Below are 11,447 nucleotides of genomic sequence, written 5' to 3'. Positions count from 1 at the left end.
CTCTCACTCTAAATTTGGACTCCTTATTAAGAAATTAAGGAGGTTTTAGCACAAAAATAAGTAGAAACAAGGAAATTGTTAGTGAAATTAAGGAAAAATGAGAAATTTTTCGATAAAAATCGAAATTATTCTAAGATACAGCAATTACCATCGGGAGTCCGCCTTTACTTTAAAATAAAACGCATTATTGTTTATTTTGACGTATCGTTTTTGTAAAGTTGTATCGTAAAATTCACTTTTATCACGATGAAAACTTGAATAATTTGGGCGTGTTTAAGTCTTGAATTAGATTTGTAGCAAAGCTTAGCTTTACCAATTATCACTGTAAGTGCACTTCAAAATAAAACGCATCACTGTTCATTTTGACGTACCTATCGTTTTTGTAGGGTGGTAGTTTTCAATCAGTTTTCTATGCGACAAAATTTTTGAAATTTTTAAGACGTACTTACGGCGTGAATTCTTACTTGATCCCACCCTCAAGTTTAAAAACTTGCTGGATTAGATTTTGATCTCGATAACTGCAAAAGCTGTTGTTTGTTATCCCGTTCGAATTTCGAAAAAATAATAAATTGGTGAAAGATAAATTTGAAAGAAGTAAGTGTAAATAAGGCTAAAACCTTGAATTGTTTGTAATAAGGACGCATGTATGTGACAATGTTAAGGGCGATTTACATGTTTATCTCCTGCAAGCTGATATTTCATACATTACGCGTTTCTGCATATAAACACAAACACATTCATAATCACGGCCTATACGATTGGATAATTCACACATAACCCACCTAGGGTAAATTTACTTTCCATCTACATTTTTGAAAAAAAAAAAAAAAAACGCCGAACGGCGGAAGCGAACACGGGACCAGCAGCATATCTACCAAATATGCTGACCACTACGCCAACGAGTCACATACCGCGATGCAATTGGTGTCGGTAGTGGTTCGTTCGTCACTTCTACATCGATCAAATAATCAGAGTAGTCGGAATGATGTGATTTGAACGAAATGTTGAGGTGGATAGTATATGTGTGTGAGTAAGTAAATAAAGGATTCTCTGTATGATGTTTTTTTTTGTTGTGAATGCGTTTTAAAACAACATGCTTAATTAATTAATTTTAAATCCAAATTTTTGTGGCACGACAGAGTAAAGTTAACCAGGCAGGAGCGCTTGTTCGACTAGGGACCTGAATAATCTAGTAGCCCTTGATATTTTGCGAATAAAATTTTTCAATTTATGTCAATGTTCATTTGAGTTCATTTTCATCCCATGTATTAGGTCCCTTTTTGACGTTTCGAAAATGAACCGCTCCTGCCTGGTTTATTTTACTCTGCCGTGTTTGTGGTTATTTCGCTAATGTATGAAATATCAGCTTGCAGGAGATAAAACATTGTTCTATATATATATCTCGAGTCACTTCTTATGTACAATTGTATATACACTCGCTGGCGCTCGTTATATACAATTGTACATACGAAGTTATTCTCGAAATATACACCAAGGTAGAAAATGTACTATAAATCAAATAGTTCTACTCGAGACTCTCGAGCCGAGAGGCGGCGTGGAATCACAAAAATATATGTTACAGCAGTCATGTTGGAACGATCATGAGCTACGACACCACCTTTTTATAAGAGTTCTTTGTGTTAAATAATAAAAATTGTTATTTTTGTCGCGCAGCGAATTTTTTTCCTAATTTTGAATTCCGTCGATGAAATTTGCGATCGATAAGGAAAATCGGGATTTTATAATAAAATAAGGTTTTTATGAAAATAAGGAAAAATAAGTAGATAAGGAGGTATGAGAGGCCTGATGTACATGTAACTACAGCTTTTCGGGTGGTTAGGCAATAAATAATTTTAATGTGTATGCATCCTGTACATACGTTGTATTTACATTGTCTGCGATGAGAATGTAAATGAAACTTACATGTTAGACTTTTCGATGATTTACAAGCTATGCGCGATCATTTACATGCACTGGTCGGAAATTTTTCGATGATTTTGTTTATGTTTTCACTTCTCACAAACCACGATATAAATTGGAATTTGCACAGGCAAAACTATTTTTTGGTACACCTGCCATCGATACAATTAAGAAAACACTAAAATCACAACTGAATTTATAATTTGAAACAACAAAATCAAAAATTGTTTACTGAAACTGAGAATGACAACAATAAAGAAGTCAAATAAATATCGCCGAAATGGCAGACACGACCGATGCCTACTAAATGAAAATGCAATTTTAGTGCAAAATGTTTAGAAGTGAAAAGGCTCCGAAAGGCTGCTTTTATGCAAAATTGTTTCGTAGTTTTCATCTTAGACAATGTGAATACAACGCACAGGATGCCTACACATTAAAGAACATTACAGAAGAGCCTTTGTGAATGAGTAATACATGTGTGCGAAATTAGGCGGTTCGCCTTCGGCTCACACGCCGCAAACATCGCACACATGTATTACTCATTTACATAGGCTCTGCTGTAATCTACTATTATTAACTCACCAACGACTGAACAATTACCGATGGCTCACTCTTTTTTTTCCTATGTGATTTTCACGATTTAAGGAGGCATCGATGCTTTGTCGAAAAGCATACATTTGGGCGTTTTTAAATGCTAGATTTTACTTTTGATGATATCTTTCCAACAGAATCCTTTTTGAAAACAATAGGACCGCAATAACAACCACGAATGTGTTAGCTTTCGACAGAAAGAAAATCCATAATTTTCAAGTAAAAAAGCAAAACCAATTTTATTTCTTCATTGTGTACAGTACATCCGTTCGAATTGTGTATTTTTGACCACTTTTCACCACAGAGCCTTCATGCAAAATGTTATGTTCGAACACCAATATCATTCCTGTTTGCGGAACAACAGGCACCCGTTTGCTTCCATTTCTACGTTCCAAAAACGTTGTCTCGCCTCCTCCGAAACCCTCGTTCAAATATATCTGCAACGTAATTAGGGTTCTGGCCGATTCGTCTGGTCGTGCATAAGATGCATCACAATGCGGCTTAAATTGATCATCAGGGTCATAGCGTAGAAACCGTAATCGTTCGTTAATCTCAATCAATTTCTCGCCTTTGAATACTTGAGGTAGAAATGGTGATATGCGTTGCAAAAGACGGCTAACAAAATATGGATCGTCGACTAGCACCCTTAAACCATCCCTGTATCCTTTAATGAGAACTTGTTTACCGCCACCAACATGTACTAACGCTGGTGTGTATCCTGTGTGTTCGGATATTTTAATCAAACGTTCACACTCCGCTGGTGTAAATACACCGTGCAGTAAAAAAGCAAGTCTTCCTGCTTCACCAATCGATGAGAGATCCAAATCTTCCTTGATTATTTTCGATGCATCGAACTTCTTTGATAGCGCTGATGCTAATGGCACTGGTGTAAGTTCAGTCGCCGGATTCATTTTTCGCACACAACAAACAAATTTTATCAGTTCAAGTAGTGAAGGTTGACTCTATTTCACAACAGACGTTAAGAATTGACTGCTTTACACACAAGGCGACACTGAGTCTATACGCGAACAGTTTTCTGTGTTTATATGCGCACGGTGAAATATCATTGCGAAGAATGACTAATTGTTCTTTCCACTGTACTGAATGGATTACGATAAATGAGCAACGAAAAATCGGACAACGATTCATAAAACACATCACACTAAGTTACGTTGTGTCAATAAAATTTGAACTGAGAGCCGTCCAACGGTAGGTACTTACCATTGATGTGGATTGATTTTGTTGGTTGGTATTTGCGTCCCATGTAAAAGCAACGCATGAATGAAAAAACCGTTGAGATTGCATCAGTCGATTATAAATACGACTCGCGAGTTGAGAAAGTGAGCAGTTCATAGAAAACATTGTTTGCTGAAACATATCGTTGCACCACAAGGCTTACAAGGCATACCGAACCAATACGATGGATCCATTGGTTAGAACTCCACCTATTCCATTGGTGTCGGCGCTGTTCCCAACAGATTTCCATTCATCGCAAATAACAAAAGAAGCGATTGATCTCACCGCGATAGCGGAATATGGGAAATTGGTTTTCCGGTTGCATAATGTTTTCAAATATTAGTCAAGGAACACAGAGACAGTCTACGAGTTTTGATCGACGATTCGCAATTTGCTGAATGCCTTCTACTACAACGTGTGCTACCACACCTTCCCGATGAATTCAATGGCGAAAGGTTGGTTGAGCTGAACGAACGTCTGAGATTTCTACGCTACGATCCTGGGCATAAATTCAATCCACACTGTGACTGTACATACGTTCGTCCTGATTTGTCGGCGAGGACGTTGATTACAATGATGGTTTATTTGAATGAGAACTTCGAAGGGGGTGAGACAACACTACTGGATCGACGTAGTGGCAAACGTATTCCTGTCGTTCCGAAGGCTGGATCAGTTTTGGTATTCGAGCACAACATTTTACACGAAGGTTCTGTTGTGATGGAGGGTAGGAAGTATGCGATTAGAACGGATGTGCTGTACTCGAGAAGTGCTTGTCGGGATGATTGAATGCATAACTGCCACAAGTGAAAATGTAGGTTGTGCTGGGTTAGTTTTCATATTAAATTGATTTTCGATCGATTTTCAAGATTTTTTATTTGAAAAGTGTTAACGGTACCAATCGTGGAAATGTGTTCCATTAGAATCGGTTCTGTGGCTAGCGGAATAGATGAGTAAGCTATGGCCGATACAGAATTTCGATTCCAAATGGAAATAAGTGGTAGAGTTTTGCTTCGTATTGACTTTGGATTTATTTCGTGCAATTTTACTGTTTCTCGACAATCTTCACCAATAAGAATCAGGTTCCAACCCTTTTTGCTGGTAAGTCTGTTGCGTAAATTTCGTTTGGTAATTACTTACCTTTGCCTCTTCTCTTAAAATTAGACTCAGTTTCGTTACAACATTTTGGTTGCTGTGTTGGAAAATTATTTTTCGCAATTCCGGTCCATAATCATCACCTTTCCATGCATCCATTTAGTGTCGTTTTGAAGGTATTTATTTCACTGTATTTCTGGACACAGTGCGATATTAACTTTTTTTCGCACGCAGTGCGATATCAACTTTTTTTCGCACGCTAAAGAACCTATTACCTTCAACGAAGGCTAAATTTTTATAAATAAAAATCTTGCATTGACCAGAAATCGAACCCCCGACACCCAAAGGTTGTTGAACACAAAGCAGCGGCTATAGAGTCACACAATTATACCGAACGTATTGTTGAAGCGTATATACAGTGAGCATTAAAAGTTTGGAAACATATAAGAATGTGAACAAAAGAACGTGAATACAATAGAACAATATTATTTTCTGTATACGTGAGAGTGTATTGGTGAGCTATGATATGAATCGGTCGGTAGGGAAAGTAAACGGTCGAGAAGGAAAGTAACGGTTGGGAAGGAAAGCACCAACACACTCTCACTATTACAGAAAAATATCTTTCAAAATACCCCAATACACACTCGATGTGTGTTTTCGCTTGGGCTTCGCCCGCGCGTGCACACACATCTTGTGTGTATTGGGGTATGTTGAAATATACTATTATTGCTTCTATTTCATTCAACGCGTCTCTTTACATCACATTGCAATGTGTATTATAATGCAGCCTTCTTGATCGTTCAAATGAATTTCTGTATACACAAGAATTTTGGAACAAAATGTAGGACATGTCTTGCATTTGAAAGGTGATAGTGGCCCGAAATTGCGAAAAACGTTGTATCTACCACGGTAGGTATGCCGGTATTTTTTCGCACACGACGTCTTGTCGACCTCGGCTTCGCCTCGGGTCGACAATCGATATCTAGTGCGAAAAAATACCTTCATACCTACCGTGGTAGATAAATAACTATAATGTTAAAATCCAAGGTTCTGAACGAACAAGTTTTAACACCAAGGTTGTATATGAGCAGACTACGCCGATCGACATTATTTTACTACGGCCGTATCGTTAGAAATGTCGGTAGCTTTATAGTTATTTATCTACCACGGTAGTAGGTATGAAGGTATTTTTTCGCACTAGATGTCGATTGTCGACCCGACCCGAGGCGAAGCCGAGGTCGACAAGACATCGTGTGCGAAAAAATACCGGCATACCTACCGTGGTAGATACAACGTTTTTCGCAATTTCGGGCCATAATCACCTTTCCAATGCAAAACATGTCCTACATTTTGTTCCAAAATTCTTGTGTATACAGAAATTCATTTGAACGATCAAGAAGGCTGCATTATAATACACATTACAATGTGATGTAAAGAGACGCGTTGAATGAAATCGAGTAGTCAATGCTTAGTATATACGCTTCAACAATACGTTCGGTATAATTGTGTGACTCTATAGCCGAATGGCTATAGTCGCTGCTTTGTGTTCAAAAACCTTTTGGTGTCGGGGGTTCGATTTCTGGTCAATGCAAGATTTTTATTTATAAAAATTTAGCCTTCGTTGAAGGTAATAGGTTCTTTAGCGTGCGAAAAAAAGTTGATATCGCACTGTTTCCAGAAACACAGTGAAATTAAATACCTTCAAAACGACATTAAATGGATGCATGGAAAGGTGATGATTATGGACCGGAATTGCGAAAACTGCATTTCAAAACTGTTATGATGAGAGAGAAGGAAATATAATTTAGACAAGTTAATTTAACTTGCCTAAGGATATGTCAAAAATTTATATGAAAATATTCGATGACAAGTGCCTCAAGGCAAGTAAGTTATAATCCACTGGTCTTTGGAACTCTCCCTATAATCATACCAGTCTATTAAGGAGAGAGATTTCTGACAAGCTTTTTGCAACTGGTCCTGGGTCAAACAAATTTATTTTGTTTGCAAACAAGATCTGACTCTCAATTTTAGTTTCCATTCATAAATTTTTGACAGCTGACTACGAGACCAGTTACAATGAACAAGCTTTCGCTCTCACATAAGAGGCATCGATGCTTAGCTAAAATTGCGGCCTACATTTGCGTGTCTCTCGTTTTTCATTTTTGAATCTTTTCATCAGAATACTTTATAAAAAGTTTACGACAGCAACAATGACCACGAATATGTTTAAAGAAAAATGAGTCGTTTGACGAACTCTGAGAAAGTCAGCGGAATCATAAAACTTACTGACATATTTGCGGCCAAGACATTCTTTAAATCGATTTTTCACCATCACCATCATGGCTTCATGGTGAAAAATCGATTTAAAGAATGTCTTGGCCAGAAATATGTTAGTAAGTTATGTCAGTAAGTTTTATGATTCTTTTTATAAACTTTCAGATTTCTCAGAGCTGATGAAACTGCTACAACCAAATCCAAATCTGTCGAAAGCTAACACATTCGTGGTCGTAATTGCGTTTCTATTTTTGAAAAATGATTCTAGTCAACGCACTGCTCCTAGCATGAACATAAGAAATATTTGGAGGCTGATGAAGTCACAGTGGGCACTGCGTTTCTTTCGTAAAGATAGATGACTTGTTTTCGTTGTATGAGTTAAAACGGTTAAAACACACAATACAATCAATCTTAAGCGGTAGCTCTCATCACAAAAGCCTCCGAATTGGACATTTGTCAAAGTAGTGTACATGCTAGGAGCAGTGCATTTTTCTAGTGGATGTCATCAAAAGTAACCTAAAATCCAGTATTTAAAAAACGCCCAAATGTATGCTGTTCCATGCTTTTCAGCAAAGCATCAACATCGATTCCTCTTACCGTTGATGTACTTCAACTGAATGAAATTATATTTAAAAACTTTGAATGAAAATCGTTGTACAAATCAGCGGAATTTTTACGATCTGAGATCTGCGAAGCCCCATTAAATAAAACCTTGGTCAACACAATCGCGAAGGCACAAAGTTTGTTAATCGCAGTCATTACAGATTGGGTAAGCACAAACAATTAAGCGAAAGCCAAAAGCCGAAGGGAGAAAATGGTTTCTGTAAAACTAATTTAATGTTTATTGGTCTCATCGATACTTTTAACCTACATAACGTACAAAATAGTTGATATAATAAAAAGCTTTCCATGAACAAAGTACATTGCGACATATTTCACACATAATTACATGTTTCGCCTCGGTCTCCTTCAAAATATATAAATTTCTCTCTCTCTCTCTCTCTCTCTTCTACTATTTACAATGATTTTCATTTTATATCTTAAATGCTAAGTAATTGGACGGATTACTGATTGGACAATGCTGTAAGGCACAGATTAAATACCTATTTATATGCACACAAATTACGAATAAAACACAAAATTTAGTGAGGTTAATAACTAATAAAAAAAACGAAACATTTAGGACTACACATTAAGGCTTATCGTACAAAATCTAAATTTAAATTTTTTTAATATAAATGTGGACAAGGGACTTTCTTTACCTGTATAACGCACCGCACCCCACAATCCAATTCTTTACTTTCACAATTTGTGGATGGAAAATACTGCTAGGTGGGTTAGGAAAAATGAACATTTTAGATAGAACTCGACTCTCGACGGATAAAACTTTAGTCTTCCATCTCGAAATGGAAGCTTTTCATTCCTCATTCACTGTGAAAATGAGTAAATTACATGATAATGACATGATATATGAACATGGTGGCTATGCTTATTATACAAAGAAAGGAATGATGACGGAAAACTTAGAAAATTAGCAGATTACGATCTCTGTTCTGATATATTTTAAATTGAAATACCGCTTATTGGTTGCTTATCTCACAATCTGCAGTCATTAATCATGATCATTGTGGTATAAACGTATAAATTTCGGGCCATGAATTAATGGTTACGATTTTCCAGAACTCATATTCATAAATCCAGGAGAGAACCAGAACGAAAAGCCTGAAAATATCGTTCAAATCTCAATGTTGTAAGAAGTGGATCCTCTGGATGATCAAAATTTTTTTTGTAAATAATATTTGACTGAAGCCACTTCCTGGCAGTTTTGCGATTGAAAGAACTCCCGAATGGGGAAATTCTTTCATGTAAGAATTTCGAGTCGCGGTGATTTAAACTCTCTCCTAGGTCCAACACTTCCTAAGCTAGAAAATTCCAATGTTCAACAAAATTGTAGAGAGCTGAACAGCCGCTTTACAAAATTTTTATCTAAAAATTAAATTTGAAAAGTTCTATTTTAGTTGAATCACAGGGAAAAAATCATTTTTTTCCAAGAAAAAGGGAAATGTTCGAAAAATTCGAAAAATCAAATGATTCAGAAAAAAAACTCTAACTCTGGCCCTTCCTCTTTCATTTGAGCACCTTATTACGAAAATCGGTGCATTGGCTGCCTCTTAATAAATTGCTAAGGTTACTTGTACACTGAAAACGTTTAGAGCGATGGAGGGCAAAGGAGGGTTTTTTTTCTAAAGATCTCCTAATCGTTTGGAAATCTTCCCGTCAACATTAATTCATGGTCCAAGATTCAGACTATTATACCAAAATTCATGATAAAAAAGTTCTTTGTATTACTAGTGAGCCCTTCTATACTAGAACCGAAATAGAACAAAATGATTGAATGGACGAGTTGATAACAAGGTGGATGATTGATCTGTTATCGATACAGATTTCGGGAATAAACGACAAGCTCTGACTAATGCTTCCCTATATAGCAAAGAGCATGTTCAAACAAATGATGTAAAAGATTTGAAATCCAATCTCTTGAAAATACTTGATCAAATGAAGTAATAGATTCCATAGTAATACTGGTGATATGGTTGGCGTACGGCAATGACGGTATGAAATCATTAAACTACTTTCGATTTAAATACGATTTGGATGAGGCGACATAACTACACGGTCAATATCGTCAGGAACGATATTATCGTTTTTTAGACGATAGTATCGTCTAAAAAGCGATAGTATCGTTTTTTGGACGATAGTATCGTTTTTTAGACGATAGTTTCGTCCAAAAAACGATATTATCGTCCAAAAAAATTTCATCCAGGACGATAATATCGTCTAAAATTATAAATTTTAAAATATTTTCAGGACGATATTATCGTTTTCTTGACGATATTATCGTTTTTTTGGACGATACTATCGTTTTTTTGGACGATAATATCGTTTTTTTGGACGATACTATCGTTTTTTTGATGATACTATCGTTTTTTTGACGATAATATCGTCCTGGATGAAAATATCCGCTGGACGATATTATCGTTATTTCCTTATTCTGAACAAATTTATCGTTATTTTGGACGATATTATCATCCTGGGCGATGATTTTTGGGACGATAATATCGTTTTTAATTTATTTAAAATAAAAATTCTAGACGATAATATCGTCCTGGGCGATATTGTCGTTCTGGATGGTTGTTGAAGACGAAACACAAAATCTTGTAGATAAACACCTTTTTATAGACGGCAAATATATATTAAAAATTGGTTCATTTGGTTCCGTAAATTTAAATTTTATAATAGAAAAATTACACAGACTAATTATGAGACGATGCGAAAAAAAAATAACTCCTAAGTTCCGACACCGTTCCGGCGCCCGGCTCGCATTGCGGCCCTCCGCTTCGCTCCGGGGCAATGGGCCGGATCGCTCGGCGTGTTAAAACGCTTTTTATGTACAATCTAAGTTGGTATTCATTTCGTAAAAAGATGAATTATTTAGGGACGAACTAAACGCCTTTTTTAAACACTGATGTGTAGGTGACTTCCTCTGACAATTGTTTTTCGATATTTTGGAAGAGAATTCGGTTCTTGCTGCACCTCTGAGTAAAATTGAGTCCTGGACAATATTACCACCCAAAACTAAACGATAATATCGTCCTGGGCGATATTATCGTTTTTTTAAACGATAGCATCGTCCTGGACGATATTATCGTTTAAGAAAACGATAATATCGCCCAGGACGATATTATCGTTTTGGACGATATTATCGTACAGAAAACGAAAATATCCCTTAGATTTTCTAGAACGGTAATATCGTCCAGAAAACGATAATATCGTTTTTTGAACGATAATATCGACAAGAAAACGATACTATCGTCCAGACAATATCTTAGAATTTTTCAATTTAGACGATATTATCGTCCCGGATGAAAATTTTTTGGGCGATAATATCGTTTTTTTTTGGACGATAGTATCGTTTTTTAGACGATAGTATCGTCCAAAAAAACGATAATATCGTTCTTGACGATATTGACGGTGTGGAAATGTCCCGCCACCTAAGATTTGCTATTAGTTTTTAATCGGTTGTTTTTGTCAACGCTGTCAATAATAGATCCCGTAACTGTCGGCATGACATTTTTCCATTTACTTACAATGATACTCTCATTGGCTAGTAGGGCTATTAAATGCACTGAGTTACGATCAAATAAAGAAATCGATACACAGTTTTCGCAAAAGATTTTCATTTATATTTATCGTAAAAAGTGGATGTTTGACGCAGAAATAATACGTCAGAACGTCGGTAAACGATGGTATATAGGTAGATAAAATACAGTTTC

At 36.3% G+C, this 11,447-nt stretch overlaps 1 protein-coding gene across 1 annotated transcript; it reads right to left on the bottom strand.

The window, feature by feature from the left end:
- Window positions 1-2,750: 2,750 nt before the first annotated feature.
- LOC119082542 (prolyl 4-hydroxylase 1-like) lies at window positions 2,751-3,422 on the bottom strand. Its single transcript, XM_037192051.1, has one exon. It carries the CDS (start codon window positions 3,420-3,422, stop codon window positions 2,751-2,753), a length of 672 nt encoding a protein of 223 aa, XP_037047946.1.
- Between the last annotated feature and the right edge of the window lie 8,025 nt (window positions 3,423-11,447).

This window comes from Bradysia coprophila, unplaced genomic scaffold (assembly GCF_014529535.1).
Source record: "Bradysia coprophila strain Holo2 unplaced genomic scaffold, BU_Bcop_v1 contig_476, whole genome shotgun sequence".
Classification (NCBI taxonomy): Eukaryota; Metazoa; Arthropoda; class Insecta; order Diptera; family Sciaridae; genus Bradysia; species Bradysia coprophila.
This window is presented reverse-complemented; position numbering and strand designations above follow the sequence as displayed.